This window comes from Gopherus evgoodei, chromosome 4 (assembly GCF_007399415.2).
Source record: "Gopherus evgoodei ecotype Sinaloan lineage chromosome 4, rGopEvg1_v1.p, whole genome shotgun sequence".
Taxonomy (NCBI): domain Eukaryota; kingdom Metazoa; phylum Chordata; order Testudines; family Testudinidae; genus Gopherus; species Gopherus evgoodei.
In genome coordinates this window covers 69768480-69784855 of record NC_044325.1, presented here as the reverse complement: position 1 = coordinate 69784855, position 16376 = coordinate 69768480, and the positions used below count along the sequence as shown (strand labels likewise).

Sequence of the window (16376 nt, the reverse complement as noted above, 5' to 3'; positions counted from 1 at the left end):
GGAAGCATCGTGGGAAGGGCCATTCACGGTCCAAGAGCGCCTGGGAACTGTAAGCTACCTCATAGCATTTCCCAATTCCTCACTAAAGCCTAGAGTGTACCATGTTAATTCTCTCAAGCCTTTCTATTCCAGAGACTTACAGGTTTGTCAGTTTACAGTCCAGGGAGATGATGCTGAGTGGCCTGACGGTGTCTACTACGACGGGAAAAAAGACGGCGGCGTGGAAGAGGTGAACCTCTCAATCACCCTGGAACGTCTGCAGCGGCGACAAATCAAGGAGCTGTGCACTAGCTTCGCCCCATTGTTCTCAGCCACCCCAGGACGGACTGAACGGGCATACCACTCCATTGACACAGGTAATGCTCACCCCATTAGAACCTCACCCTATTGGATGTCTCCTCATGCCCAAGCTGCTATAGAACGGGAGATCCAGAACATGCTACAGATGGGTATAATCCGCTCATCTACCAGTGCATGGGCATCTCCAGTGGTTCTGGTACCCAAACCAGATGGGGAAATACGCTTTTGCGTGGACTACCGTAAGCTAAATGCGGTAACTCGTCCAGACAACTATCCAATGCCACGCACCGATGAGCTATTGGAGAAGTTGGGACGTGCCCAGTTCATCTCTACAATAGACTTAACCAAGGGGTACTGGCAAGTACCGCTAGATGAACCTGCCAAGGAGAGGTCAGCATTCGTCACCCATGCGGGGGTGTATGAATTCAATGTCCTTCCTTTCGGCCTTCGAAATGCACCCGCCACCTTCCAGAGGCTGGTAGATGGTCTACTAGCAGGACTGGGAGAATTTGCAGTTGCCTACCTCGATGATGTGGCCATTTTTTCAGACTCCTGGCCCGAACACCTGCTACACCTGGAAAAGGTCTTTGAGCGCATCAGGCAGGCCGGACTAACTGTTAAGGCCAAAAAGTGTCAAATAGGCCAAAACAGAGTGACTTACCTGGGGCACCAGGTGGGTCGAGGAACCATAAACCCCCTACAGGCCAAGGTGGATGCTATCCAAAACTGGCCTGTCCCACGGTCCAAGAAGCAGGTCCAATCCTTCTTAGGCTTGGCCGGATACTACAGGCGATTTGTACCACACTACAGCCAAATCGCTGCCCCACTGACCGACCTGACCAAAAAGACCCAGCCACATGCAGTTAAGTGGACTGATGAGTGTCAAAAGGCCTTTACCCAACTTAAGGCAACGCTCATGTCTGACCCTGTACTCAGGGCCCCGGACTTTGACAAGCCATTCCTAGTAACCACGGATGCATCTGAGCGTGGTATAGGAGCAGTGCTCATGCAGGAAGCAACAGATCACAACTTCCATCCTGTCGTGTTTCTCAGCAAGAAGCTGTCTGAGAGGGAAAGTCACTGGTCAGTCAGTGAAAAGGAATGCTATGCCATTGTGTACGCCCTGGAAAAGCTACGCCCATATGTTTGGGGACGGCGGTTCCAGCTACAAACTGACCATGCTGCACTAAAGTGGCTTCATACTGCCAAGGGGAACAACAAGAAACTTCTTCGTTGGAGTTTAGCTCTCCAAGATTTTGATTTTGAAATTCAACACATCACAGGAGCTTCTAACAAAGTAGCGGATGCACTCTCCCGTGAAAGTTTCCCAGAATCCAGTAGTTGAACAGTGTTCTTAAAATGTAGAGGTCTGTTAGGTATATACTTAGTGGTATATGTAAAGGTGCATGTGTTGTATTAATCTGTTTATTTTAAAGTTCTAGGAGGAAATCGCCGCCAGTGAGCTTCCCCACTGTCTGCAATTTGGGGGGCATGTCATAAACAGATAACTAAGGGTTAATGTCTCTTTCACCTGAATCACCTGACCAGAGAACCAATCAGGAAATAGGATTTTTTCAACTCTGGGTGGAGGGAGGGTTGTGTCTGTGTTCTTTGTTCTTCTGCCTGTATGCTCTCTCTCAGCTATGAGGGGATTTCTATTTCCTGCTCTCTAATCTTCTGTTTCCAAGTTGTGAGTACAGAGATCATGTATTTACATGTCTATAGTTGCTGGAGTGCTTTGAATTGTATTCTTTTTGAATAAGGCTGTTTATTCAATATTCTTTTAAGCAATTGACCCTGTATTTGTCACCTTAATACAGAGAGACCATTTGTATGTATTTTTCTGTCTTTTTTTTTATATAAAGCTTTCTTTTTGAGACCTGTTGGAGTTTTCTTTACTGGGAAACTTCAGGGAAATTGAGTCTGTACTCACCAGGGAATTGGTGGGAGGAAGAAGTCGGAGGGAGATCTGTGTGTGTTAGATTTACTAGTCTGATTTTGCATTCCCTCTGGGTGAAGAGGAAAGTGCTTTTGTTTCCAGGATTGGAATTACAGAGGGTGGACTCCCTCTGTTTAGATACACAGACACAAGCTCTGTGAATCTCTCCAGGAGCACCTGGAGGGGGGAAGGGAAAAGATTTATTTCCCTTTGTTGTGAGACTCAAGGGTTTGGGTCTTGAGGTCCCCAGGGAAGGGTTTCGGGGGGACCAGAGTGCCCCAAAACACTCTAATTTTTTGGGTGGTGGCAGCAAGTACCAGGTCCAAGCTGGTAACTAAGCTTGGAGGTTTTCATGCTAACCCCCATATTTTGGACGCTAAGGTCCAAATCTGGGACTAGAGTTATGACACCATGTCTAAGATTTCTGAAGGAGTCCGACCTCCATTTGAAATTGTTTAGGGGTCCACAAATGAGAAAAGGTTGAAAACCACAGCTGTACAGCAGAAACGGTTTGTGCTGCCTTTAGCTAATGGAAGGGTTGGCAGGCTAAGGGGAAGGATTTCCCTATACCCCCTGGGTGTACACTCCCGCCCAGATTTCTCCAACTTCCTCCCGCACCCGTTGTCAACTAATTGTCTGCAGTGTTGCCAATTTAGTCATTGATTGGAAATTTGAATTGAAATCAAAACACTAATACATACTTTTAAAGCATATATAGCAGTGGTCACGAACCCGTAGATCACGATCACACGGTCAATCCTGGAGCCTCTGCCTGTTGATCGTAATCTCCAGCCGCTAAAAGTCTGGCAGTGCAGCAGGGCTAAGGTAGGCTTCCATTGGCCGAGAATGGGGAACTGCAGCCAACAGGAGCTGCGGGGCTGGTGCTTGCAGGCAGGTGCAGCGCGTGGAGCCATGTGCTTCTCCCCTCAGGGGCCGCAGAGGTGTGCTGGCCACTTCTGGGAGCAGTGTGGGGCTGGGGCAAACAGGGAGCTTGCCTTAACCCCACTGCGCCACTGCTTGGCAGGAGCCTGCACCCCAGCCCTGCACCCCCTCCCAGAGCCAGCACCCCATGCCCCCTCCTGCACCCCAAATCCCTTCCCATACCCTGCCCCAGCCCTGATCCTCCTCCCAGAGCCAGCACCTCATACCCCCTACTGCACCCCAACACTCTGCCCCAGAGCCCACACCCGTTCCTGCACTCCAACACTCTGCCCTGGCCTGGAGCCCCCTCCTGCACCCAAACTCCCTCCCAGAGCTTACATCCCTCACCCCTTCCTGCACTTCAACCCTGTGCTCCAGGCTCACCCTGGAGCCCCCTCCCACAATCTGCACCCCTCAGCCAGAGCCCAAAGCTTGTACCTCCTGAACCCCAACCCTCTGCCCCAGTGAAAGTAGGTGAGGGTGGGGGAAAGTGAGTGACGGAGGCAGTGGGGGATGGAATGAGCAGGGTGAGGCTTTGGGGAAGAGGCGGGGCTTTGGGGAAGGGATAGGGTAGATCTTGGGTTGCACTTAAATTCAAAATGTGATCTTGTGTGTAAAAAGGTTGGAGACTACTGATATACAGTATATGATAAAATACTTGTACCTGAAAAAGTGTAATATGTTTGAAAGGTATGAACAAATACTAGCTTCCTTACACAGCTGTCGGTGCATTTGTTTTGGTGATGTTGGCCAACCTTATAATTTCAAATTATGATTTGTAAGCAAAATCTGAATGAGCGGGGAGAGGGTGGGGGTGAGGAGGCAAGGGCAGGGAGTGGAGGGAAGTCTTCAGGATCCGATTGTATTTATATGAACACATTTACTTTGTCTAGGTATCCAGCAGACAGAGCTCTGTTGCCCACATAATCAATTTTGGCTGGTGTTGGGTTACAAATCACTTTAGTATTGAATGTGGGGGTAACGAAATGTTGTTATCTTTATTGTATGAGTAAAGGGCAGCAGAACTGTACCTAGCCTGTCATGATTAAGGGGGTCAGCCTCGGTGCTTAATTTTTGCCAAGTCTGAGCCGCCGGCACATCTAGGCTTGGCAGTTCATAGCCCTGGGACCTCTGGGCTTGCGACATTGGTTATGAAAGTAAAAAACTTGCTCAAGCCCTGGCACCTAATAGCTTGAGCCCTGGCACCTCTTTCATTACAAATTAAGCACTGGTCACCCTCAACTGAACTGCATTCACTAAGCAAGGGGTTTGGATGGCAGATCCCAGTGGGGAGAGAGAGAGGGTAGGGACAGGTGTTTTGCTTGGTGGTGTGAGCTCTGCCTAAGAGTCACATGCATTATTTGACCTGCCCCCATCCCCAGTTTAAAGATAGGGCTGATTAGGCTCCACTGAGAGTTTTTTGTTTTAAGTGACCACTAGAGCTGAAATCACTAATAATTAGGTCTAAGTGCTTAGACCTGCTGCAGGACAGCATTTCTGTGGAAGACCCTGCCCAGCCTGCACTAGCAGTGAGGTTCCCCCAGAGAGCTGAAATCGCTGATTGCTGGGTGGAACCTCAGGAGACTGACTCATCAAGGTCACAGTGGCAGGTGCCAGAGAAGGTGATGGGGCAGGGTCATTGGTGATGGAGCAATGGAGTTAAATGAGCATGACGAGCAGCGGCCAGAGCGAGCAGTGAGTGGCTGGAGGAACGAGCAAGGTGCCTTCACCCCCCCCACCTGCCAGAGTGGGAGGTGAAAGCACACAAAAGCACATCTGAACTCTGGGTCTCCATTGAACAAGGACAACAACTATATATGGGGGGCAGTAGGGGCAGAAGGGAGAGGCATGTTAAAAGAACATTTATTTGTTGGACTATATTTTAGTGACTTTGCTCCAGAATGCTACATTTGTGACTAGGAAACTTATATAAATATATTTCCTAGAAGGCCAAGATTTTCAGAACGCTTTATTTGACAAGATCAGGGTTTCTCAAACAAGGGTTGTGGGCCAATGGGGGCTGCTGAAGCAGCGGCCAGTAAGTCCCTCGGCCTGCACCACTTCCAGCAGCTCCCATTGGCCCAGAGGAGCAATCCGCGGCCAGTGGGAGACGCAATCGGACAAGGCAGGTAAACACACTGGCCTGGCCTGCCAGGGGCTTTCCCTACACAGGCGGCGACCCCTGTTTGAGAAACCCTGGACAAGATCATTATCACATATCATCGCTGTCTCAAGAGGTCATTATCTTGGGGAGTTTCTGTACTAAATAGTTTTATTTTATTATATATTACAATTACTTTTTGCATAAGAACCTAAGAATGGCCATACTAGGGTCAGAACAATTGTCCATCTAGCTCAGTATCCTCTCTTCTGACAGTGGCCAATGCCAGGTGCTTCAAAGGGAATGAACAGAACAGGGCAAATATTGAGTGATTAATCCCGTCATCCACTCCCAGCTTCTGGCGAAAAGAGGCTATGGACACTCAAAGCATGTCGTTGCATCCCTGCCCATCCTGCTAATAGCCATTGATGGACCTATCCTCCATGAACTTATCTAGTTCTTTTTTGAACCCCGTTATAGTTTTGGCTTTCACAACATCCCCGGGCAATAAGTTCCACAGGTTGACTGTGTGTTGTGTGAAGAAGTATTTCCTTTTATTTATTTTAAACCTGCTGCCTATGAATTTAATTGGGTGACCCCTAGTTCTTGTGTTATGTGAAGTAGTAAATAACACTTTCTTATTCACTTTCTCCAGATCAGTCAAGTGTTAGAAGAAGGAGCAGGCTGATCCAGAGACGGATTTGAGTTCGGGCTTCTTTATTGTGATACTTGTTCCTCTCAATCCAATTGTCAAGTAAGCACTGGATTAGTTACAGCACACTCTTTTTATTTAAGTTAGTATGTAAACGCCTACATCTGTTACAACCCCCCAAAACCCTTATTAAGTAATAGAAACACCCATACTATGATTATACCCACCCCTATTGACTGATTACAGCATATGCTTATTATACACATTTTTTACCTTGAAAATACATTTCTTTGCAGTAATTGGTTGCCAAAAGTTCCCTTAATCAACAGTTCTCTGGGGAGGGAGGAAGGGGCAGTGAGCAGTTCTCATTTATGTAGCTGGGAAAGGAAGGGTTGGGGAGATAACACTTCTTTACACAAAGGTATCCTTTAGACAACTACATTCCTTATGCAGCTGCAACATTTATTTATCCCCAACAAGCTGAATGGGAGGGTGAGGGATGACACTTATCTATCAAGCGAAGAAACAATGCCCGCCTGTGCCTCTACTTCCTAATACCATACCAGCACATCAGCAGTCTCCCTGGTCTCTACTTAACCCTTACATATCCCAACATCAAGATTTTATAGATCTCTATCATATCCCCTCTTAGTGGTCTCTTTTCCAAGATGAAAGTCCCGGTCTTTTTAATCTTGCCTCATATAGAAGCTGTTCCATACCCCTAATCATGTTAGTTGCTCTTCTCTGTAACTTTTCCTACTCTAATACATCTTTTTTGAGACGGGGCAACCAGAACTGCATGCAGTATTCAAGATGTGGGCACATCATGGATTTATATAGTAAAGGTGGAGGAGCCTGGTTTGCCAGACTGATCAGCAAACCAGTGCTGACAACCTATGTGAAAAGGCTGCAAAACACCAAGCCTCTGGACTACATAGACTTTATAAGCCAGTCACTGTCAAAGCCAATTTTAGAAATACTTTATGAGCTTGTTAAGAATGCTGGAGAGACAACACAGTTTATTCAAACAAACATGGCTGTCACATCATACTTTCTATTTAAGCGAAAGATACCAAACACTACAAACTGGAGGCTAATGTTAAGTGTATTGTCACTTGTTAGTTGGACACTGGTTCTGACCAAGCCCAGCAAATGCTCACTATCTTTCTGCAAGAAACTCAACGGACTGGTTAGAAGCATGTAGTGCAACAGTGAAAGACTCACCAGTTAAAAAAGTGAAGAACTCTGTCACCACATTCAGAAAATGTGCAGACATGGCTGACGAATGCACCGATGCAAACTGGCATCAAGTATTAAGTCACTGCGTACATTATCTTGATGTCAGTGACAGGCCAGTATATGCATTTCTAGATGATCAGGTTATAGATGACACATTGGTTGCATCTGTGACAACCCACATCTTAAGAGTTAAATGCTTGTAAACTGAACCCCAGACAGATGGCTGCTTGGGAATTTGATAGAGTTTCAAACTACTCTGGAAGACACAGTGGAGTAAAAGCTTTGCTCACAGAAAAGTGTAACCCTAATCTCTCCTATACACACTGCAGAGGCCATCTACTCCAGCCAACACTAGTATGAGCTGCAGAATCTTCAAAAGACATTAAAAAACATATTTAATTTCTTCATATACTCTTTTTTTCAGCAAGAGTCCAAAAGGACTGAACATCTTGGAAAAAATAGAAGATACACTGGGGCTAAAGTTCAAATGAGTCCAACCTAAGAAAACCTGCTGGCCTTCTCATAAGTGATCCTTGGCTGTTGTCTTAAAATTACTGCAACCATTATTATTGGCTTTGGAAAGTATCTATCGAGTAGTGAGGCTGGTGGACTCGACACTGTGGTGATTGATCCATTGGCAGTCGATTTAGTGGGTCTAGTGAAGACCTGCTAAAATGCCTGCAGATTGCTCTCCCATCGATTCCAGTACTCTATTGGAATGAGAAACATAACGTAAGTTGACAGGAGAGTTTCTCTTGTCGACCCAGTGCGATGTAGACACCGTAATAAGTCGACCTAAGCTGCATCGGCTCCAGCTATGTTATTCATATATATGGAGCTGCATAAGTTAGGTTGACTTAACCCTGTACTGTAAACCTGCCCTTAGAAAGGACAATTGTCATTCTCTCTCTTGAAAGTCTACTGTTGAAAACACTGGGGTCATTAAACAATGCCATCCAGGCATCCGCTACAACAGTAGTAGATCTTTGTCCAGTAACAGAAGTTACACTTGGATCAATCAGAGAGAGACAGCTATTGAAAACATACTGGAAGAAGCAAAGACTTCAGTTCAGAAACTGACTAATTAAAGCACTTATATTGATTCCTTAAGTGAAGAGGACAAGAAACATTTGTTGAGCCAGCTGAAAAAGTACACAGACTTGATTCTTATAAATCTACAATAGCAACCTTTGGATTCTAGTGACTCTTTACATAGCTTTTGCAGATGCCTGTCTTATAAAACACTGCCAGTTTCATGGGGTGGGAGATTACCAGCAATGGGGCTGCTATATGATAAGGAAGAATAAAGAATTTGAACACAGAGTTGAATATCATACAACAAACAAATGAAGATTTGACTTCAGCTTTTTCTTTATCATCCCTAGTGGTTCAGCTGAGGGCCGGCTTTAGGCTTATTCCACCAATTCCCCCGAACTGGGCCCCGCGCCTAAGAGGGCCCTGCACCCAGTGAGAATCCCTTCCCTGGCTAGAGGCATCTTTTTAATTTTTACTCACCTGGCGGCACTTCAGGTCTTTGGCGGCACTTCAGCGACAGGTCCTTCAGTGCCGCTGAAGACCTGGAGCGAGTGAAGGACCCACCGCCGAAGACTCGGAGCACCGCCCGATGAATACAAGCCCCACGTGTTTTTTTACTTTTTTTTTTTAAGTCATCCCTGCCGGGCCCCATCGAAACTGTTCAAATTGGGCCATGCACTTCCTAAAGCCGGCCCTGGTTCAGCCCAAACTTTGTATTATGTTTCCTATGATGAAAGAAGTAGGAATTTATCTCTTGCTACTCCCAGTCCCAATAGCTACAATTCAGCATTCTTTTTCCTCATTACTTATAATTTTGTGTTCTGAAAGGAGAGACTTTTTGCCTGATCATGAGCATATTATGAAGGACTGGAAGTACTAGACACATGAGAAGCCCCCAACGCTGAATGTCCTGCATTTGATAAGTTCGTTAATAGAGCTGTGCAAAAGTAAAAGAAACCAAGAAAGATGCAGCTCTAGTGCTTCATAGGAGGCTTGGCTTTGTGTGCTGATTTTAAAACATGAGTTAAACCTAATAAAATGCCCCTGCTATATTTTTCAGTTTTTACTAGGGTGCCATAAAGCGCACCTTTGCCCTCATGATCTGACCCTTCATCAGCTGCCAGTGCCACCCCCCCTGTAGATTGAAACACCCCCACCTAATTTCAGTTCCTGGGGAAAACTGCCACTAACCAGACTCCTCCACCCCTGGGCCTCTGCCCACCTTCTCACGGTGATCAAGGGGCCCACGACACCCTCTTGTCACGCCCCGCCGGCAGCTACTCCCAAGCGGCTCAGGCGCGGGGAGACGTGGGTACTGCCAGGCGAGCCCCCGCTCTGCTGCCTGGTCTCCGGGCCACCCTGGCTCAGAAGTGCTGTTCCTCCCTCCACGCCGCACGGGGGCGCCCCAGGCGGGGTGGGCTTCCCGGGGACGCCGCTCTCTGAGGCAGCGCCGCTCGTTGTCACTCCCTGGCAGCGGCGAGAGGGACGGGCGGCAGCAGCCGCAAGGGCTGCCGGTCCAGAGGCGGCGCGGGGGTGGCCGGGGGCCCGGACCTAAGATGGCGGTGGCGTTGGTGGGGAGGAGGCGGGGTTGGCGGCCGCGGACGTGCGGGCTGTCGCGGGGTGCGGGCGGGACGCGGCTCTGGCCGGGCTCGCAGGGCGGATAGAGCGGGGCCAGCGCGGCGGAGCGGGGCCGCTATGGGCTCCCAGGCGCTGCAGATCCTGCGCCAGGGCGTGTGGGCGGCGCTAAGCGGTGGTTGGTACCAGGACCCGCACCAAGGCGCCGGGGTCAACGCGCTGCACCTGTATCTGTGGCTCTTCCTGCTGGGCTTCCCCTTCACTCTCTACATGGTGAGTGCGGCCCCCACCCCTCCGTGCTCGCGTGCGGGGCCCTGGCTGCGTGTGCGTGGGGCGCTCCCCTCTGTCAGGGCTCCCACCCCACCCCGGGGGCCGGGGCCTGCTCCTGCTCCCTCTGGGCTGAATCCGAGCCGAAGCCTTGTGAATACCCTAGCGGGTGCCTGGGGGTGGACGGCCCCACCCTGCCAACTCCTACGGGGCCCTTGTTGTTTAATTTCATTTATAGTTAAAAGCTCGGGGGAGAAGAAGAAGAGACGAGAGAGACCACGTGGATTTACTTTAAACTTCCTGCTTTTTCTCTGGTACCCAGAGCCAGCGAGGTGCTCTCCTGTGCCAGCCTGGGCAATAAGGGCCTGAGTTTCCTATAGCTACCATAGAAATGTCAAAGATGAGACAGCAGCAAAGAATCCTGTGGCACCTTATAGACTAACAGACGTTTTGGAGCATGAGCTTTCGTGGGTGAATACCCACTTCCTCAGATGCATGTCAGATGAGACAGAGTCCTTAGGCTTGTAATGCACATCTGAATTGGTTTAAAGTGATGGTTGCTGTTATAATGGCCTAGAATAAAAGTTTCATATATTGTAAATTCCCACAGTTATAGAGCGGCAGACTGGGACTAAGGAAGCCTGGCTTCTGTTTCTGGGTCAGCTTCTGGCCTGCTGTGGGAGACCTTGGGCAAGTCACTTCACCTCCTTGTGTCATAGTGTTCCCCATCTGGAAAATGGGAATAACATGGTTTATTACCTTGTTAAAGTACTTTGAGTAAAAGTGCTGTATAAGACCATGGTGGTGGTGGTGGTATTATTATTTTATTTTCACATAAACATTTGCTTGCAGTCTGTGTCCCCAGGAACCTTTGGATGAGACCTTGACCATAGTTTTGTGTGGTCTAATTGCAAAGATTCTGTGGCTCATCTCTTAAAATTAGAGGATAAGATCATAGTCTAAAGGTCCATTCATGTATTGTGTGCACTGTGTGCTGTCTGCTCTCCTGTCTTGACTGTGTTGTAATAGTAAGGGAAGGCATTCTTATGCCTTGCAGCTTGTAAGGTACTTTGGGATCTTCGGGGGGTGGAATAGGTGCTGTAGGAGTATAATCTGCTGTTAAAGGTACCTTTCGATTTAGCATCTTGTTTTGATTTTAGGTTTTTTAAAAAGACTGACTTTAAACCCAAAAGCTCCTTTTAATTTTGATGATCCTTTGTGGGTTCCCCCTTGCCTTCCATTGGGAAAAAAAAAACCTTTCTGTATGTTAATATGTTGTGTTTGGATTGTGGGAAGGAGGGCAGGCAGTGTGTAGCTTCCCATTGTACATTACTCACCACTTTATCTTTTAGCATCAAATTCTGACTTGCATGTCATCTGTGAAACAAATTAATATTTCAGCTCATGGATTTCTCAGCAGTTGTACAGTGTGATCACTTAGGTGTGATGTGATTGATCTCTGGCACAGTCAGATCTAATCTGCAAGTGTGGGAAATCAAGATGCTTTGACAACTTAAAGCAGAAGCTGACTTGTGAAAAATGTATGCAGATTAGTGAATGAGTCCTCAGGGTAAAAAACCCTGTGTGAGTTTGTAAGGGCAGGAGAACTAGAGGTCATAGATCAGGCTGCTAGATTACCTGCCCTTTTGTATTTCGGTGTTCTTTGGAAAACGAAAATGGCTTTGCACATTATTGAAAAATAATACATTCCTGGCAAGGAAACAAGAGGCTGTTAATTAACAGCTGCCTCTCTTTAAAAAAAAACAAACAAAAAAAACCCAAAAATCTACAGTGTGTGTAATAGATGAGCAGTCTAATCCAGTTTACAACTAAATGGATGCTATATTGGGAATCTCTTTTCATGTAAAGGCAGGAAGATCCTTTCGGAGTCTTCTGTTGAGATGCAGCTTGTTGGAGTTTGTTCTGTCCTTCATTTTTATGGTAATTTCCTATATCCAGTCATGCTTGACAAAATAGCTTATTTAATTAGTAGCACCCCTAGTGCTTGCCATAAACAGTTTAACAAACAGCAAGATGTCCATTCAGGAAACTCCTTTGGAAAGAATCTTCTCTATCCTTTTCTGATAACTGATGAAATTGGAGTAACTTGAATCTTGTGCAGCTTTTGCAGCAGGAGTTGGTGCTTTAGGGGTCTTTGTCTTGAGTGAAACTTTAAGCACTATTTCTGCCTATCTGTGTGCTTTGATACAGAAGGAAAAAGGCAACAAACAAGCTGTTTCTTCTTGAGGTAATTAGAAAAAAAAATCTCCATTGCCTTGGACAAGCAAAAGATGCAACAACAACATGCCAAATGCTCCAAGAATAAGTAGGAAGATTAGTCACAAGTTAACGCAGATTGAATCATATTTGGCTGTTTTCCCTTTTCCACCCTTTGCCGTTTTTAAGTGTTGTCTAGACATAAACTAAACAGACAGAATGACTATGGTCATCTTATTCCTGAATGTCTCCTTTATTTTTTATTTTTTTAACATCATTTACTGTTGGTATTCTGGAACTGTATCTTTGTAGGAATTGCACAGTTAAGCAACATTTGTTAAATATTCCTGGAGGAAGCCAGGTTTTTGTTTTGTTTTTGTTTTTGTTTGTTTGGAGTGTGGCTTATAACTGTGTGTAGGAGAGGATTTCTAAACTAGCTTCAAGGTAGTTTTTGCTGACAAACAGCCTGTTATTTTTAAAACAAAGATGTCAAATGCTGGGAGATCTTATTACATTTAACTTTGTAAAACATGATGTATTTTCCCACAGCAGGAAATTCTAGGAACAAATTCCCACTTGTTTTTGCTTCATTAGGGTAGCAACGGTTGGGACTTATTTCTAAAATATCCTGTGGTAGGAAGGCCACAAAGTCCCTTCAGTGCTTTGCTTGTAGCAAGCTCTCTGAGGGTAAAGGTGACTTAAGTTTTTATAATCAAGTTACATTCAATTGTAACTCAGTTTTTAGGCAAGAAATACTTTATTTGAGCTGATGCACCTTGTCCTTCAAACTAGTATGTTCAAATATACCTCCATTGTCTAAAGATGTAGTTTGTTGTACCAAAAGTCGGTGGGAGTGTTTCGGTGGCTTTAGCAGCAGCTGTTGATATATTCTGTTCCCAGAGATGTACACTCAATGATCAATACACATACAGAGGAAAACACAACCATGTTAATTTCAACTCTGTTAGATTCCTGCTCTTCAATCCAAGTATATAGGGCCATTGACCCATGCTCCCTCCTGGAGACACCACATGAGGCAGGAACCTTCACCTACTGGAGTAGGGAGGCTGGTAGGGGCAAAGAGGGCTGGGCTGGGCTCCCTAGCAGCCCACCTCCTTCACCTTCTCCCCCAGGGCACCAGAGACAGGAGCTCCTCAGACTCCCTGACAGGTGGAAACAGTGGAGCTGTGCCACTGCAGGATTTTAAATGTATACAAGCTCTGAGGCACAGGAAGAGGAAGTGACTTGTCACAGCATCATCTAGCAGGATATGCCAGAGCCAGGAGTAGAACCCAAGTCTCTTGAAATAACTCTTATATAAATGCCAACTGTTATTCCAGTAAGTGTAGTATTCAAATCACTTCCCACATTATTTTAAACTTACCACTCCCCCATACAAAACAAAACAAAAAATCACTCAGAAATGAAATAGGGTGAAATCCTGGCTTCCCTGAAGTAAATGGGAGTCTTGCCACTTACTTCATTGGAGCCATTATTCTAAGCGTGGAACATGTTTATGGAATATGTCCATATCTGTAATGGCAAGATCTCTTTAGATATCTAGAATCGATATAATAGCTGGTCATACATTGGTCACTTAAATGTAATTCAGTGTAGAAGTGTGATATGGTAAGACCTGTTTAGACAAATAGGTATGGTTCCATGATTACAGCCAGGAAGCCTAGGCACTGGAGTGCATTTCAAAGAGATGTTTTCCCTGTGACTTTGTGCTTGCTTTCTCTAAGTGGCACTTCGTGTTTTGTTGTTGTTGTTGTTGTTCCCAACTAGATTTAGTTTTTCAGAAAATCCCATTATACCTACTCTGTATTGTAACTTAATAGTTGAGGTCATAAATGCATTATACAAAAAGAGCTAGATAAATTCATGGAGGATAGGTCCATCAATGGCTATTAGCCAGGGTGGCAAGGATGATCTCCTTATCCTCTGTGTGCCAGAAGCTGGGAATGGGTGACAGGGAATGGATCACTTGATGATTACCTGTTCTGTTCATTCCCTCTGAGGCGCCTGGCATTGGCCACTGTCAGAAGACAGGATACTGGGCTAGATGGACCTTTGGTCTGACCCAGTTTGGCCATTCTTATACTTAGAGGATGTCTTCTCAGATTTTGAGAAATGCAAGTAAAAAACCTGGAATTATCTTGGGCTCAGGCCCAGCTTTTTTTAGTGCTTCATTCTCAGCCTTCTGTCTAAGAGGGGTGAAAACATTATCTATTATTTAAGCTCTGAATAAAACTGACAACTAGATGCAGCATACAAAGTGTGGGACCTTGCTTCTTGCAGTTAATATTATTGCAGTGTCTTGTTCTACAGGCTTTCTAAAAACATTCAGTATTGACTCCAATTTGGCCAAACTTTAACTCAAACTGTAGCACTCAGCATATTACTGCAGAGGAAATGTCATAAACTTCCTCTTAAATCTCCTAGTACACCCAAATGCTTCAAAGTAAGAAGTTCTTAAACAAATATTTTTTCAGTTTGGATTGCCTGAAGCCCCAGTATTGGCTGTTCCAAAACGGAGGTAGAAAACTTTATGGAGAGTTAAGCACCCCAAATTTGCATATTGTGTCTAGCCAGTATTAAAATATAAAACAAATTTTTGCTGAGTTGAATTAATTCATAAATTTAAAAAGCTCTTCTCCACCCTAAATCTAATGAACAAGCAGTTCTTGCATTTTGTCTACTTTATCTTTTCATGTATATCCTACCAACAATTAGTCCCTTTAAGAGGCAAGTCAGTTTCTAGTACAGGCTTATGATTTTTATCTGTACCACATACTAGAGCTACAAAAATATTGTAGAATAAGAGCGATGTGTAACAAACTAATGAACAGGATTTCTCTGAGGTTTAAAATGAGATTTATACAAAAGAGGCAGAGTGACAAAAGCTAATAAAACTAATCTAACCACTCTAAAGTAACACCTTTGTTCAGTCACAGGTGAGAGAGAGGGCTTGTCTACACTGGCAATTTTCAGAGCTTCAAGTTTCTCGCTTGGGTATGAACAATCCCATTCCCCCAAGCGCAGTAAGTTTCAGCGCTAGAGCTGCGCCGCAACCACGCAAGACACGTTAAAGCACTGCCGCAGCAGCGCTTTAGCATTGCCAGTGTAGACAAGCACTTAGTTGTGAAGTCATTGTTAGACTTCACCAAAATTTGTTCTTGTTATAGGACCATAATGAATTAAACCCAACTGGTAGTCTTCTCAAGAAAAGCCCAGGATTAGAATTAAAATTTGTATTAAAGTTAATGTTTAAAATCAAATTTACACAAGTTAAGAGGGAAGGTACTGTACATCTGGGGTCAGGCTTGGGTTATGAAGGATTACAAATATCGATTACAAGGTTCACGAGAGACATACATAGCACATAACCAACATAGTCCCAGATTGGGATGCGGGAGTTTTTAAAATGCCAGTGGATAAGTGGGCTCAGGTACGCTTCTCGTGGAATGTATTTAGAGTCCAAGTCAGTATTGGTGTAGCACATAAGTACATGGGTGGGGTGTGTCCCTTGGTTCGCCAGGGAAGGAAGGAAGTGGGTTATTTCCCAGACCGGCGGTCTCGATTACTCAACCTGGTACTGGTGGTGTCCCATGATGTGCTCCGTGTATATGCCTCTGGATCACCTGGTCGTGTCGGACACCATGAGCTGTCTCATGAGCCGGCCGTAATGTTGACCAGCTCTGCATGCTCTCAGCACCGGCTCATTGTGTGGGTCCCACGCACCCAGGGCTCCCATGGCTAGGGCGTGGATCTGGTCCTCATAGCCCTAGGCTCTCAGGGTGTCGGCCAGTGGGGTGTATTTCAGCACCTTCCTAGCTCGGACCTCATGGAAGGCCAGTGACGCATTTTCAAATGATACCGTGACATCCACCATGAAGATCTTCTTTTCCATGTCAGTCACAACGCTATCAGGTCGCAGACAGCTGTCTGTTCCGGGGATAGTACATGTGCTTGTAGGTCAAGATGAAGTTGCAAAATTGTGAGTGTGAGATCTGTGTAGGAAGGCTCATGCAATGCTTTTCTCCATCAAGCATGGCTTTAACCAGTATAATGCATTTTTATGAGCACTGCTGTTAAAACTTTAAGAATTGCTATGCAATGTAATAGTT

The 16376-nt window shown here is 45.6% G+C and overlaps 1 protein-coding gene across 4 annotated transcripts in view; it reads left to right on the top strand.

Moving 5' to 3' along the window:
* Positions 1-9825: 9825 nt before the first annotated feature.
* PCNX1 (pecanex 1) overlaps positions 9826-16376 on the top strand; it is a 133393-nt gene continuing 126842 nt past the window's right edge. For all 4 annotated transcript variants that reach the window (XM_030559669.1, XM_030559668.1, XM_030559667.1 and 1 more), the window contains exon 1: positions 9826-10035. In XM_030559669.1, the coding sequence (XP_030415529.1) occupies positions 9883-10035 (153 nt within the window). In that variant the 5' untranslated portion in view covers positions 9826-9882. The remainder of the gene's footprint in view (positions 10036-16376) is intronic.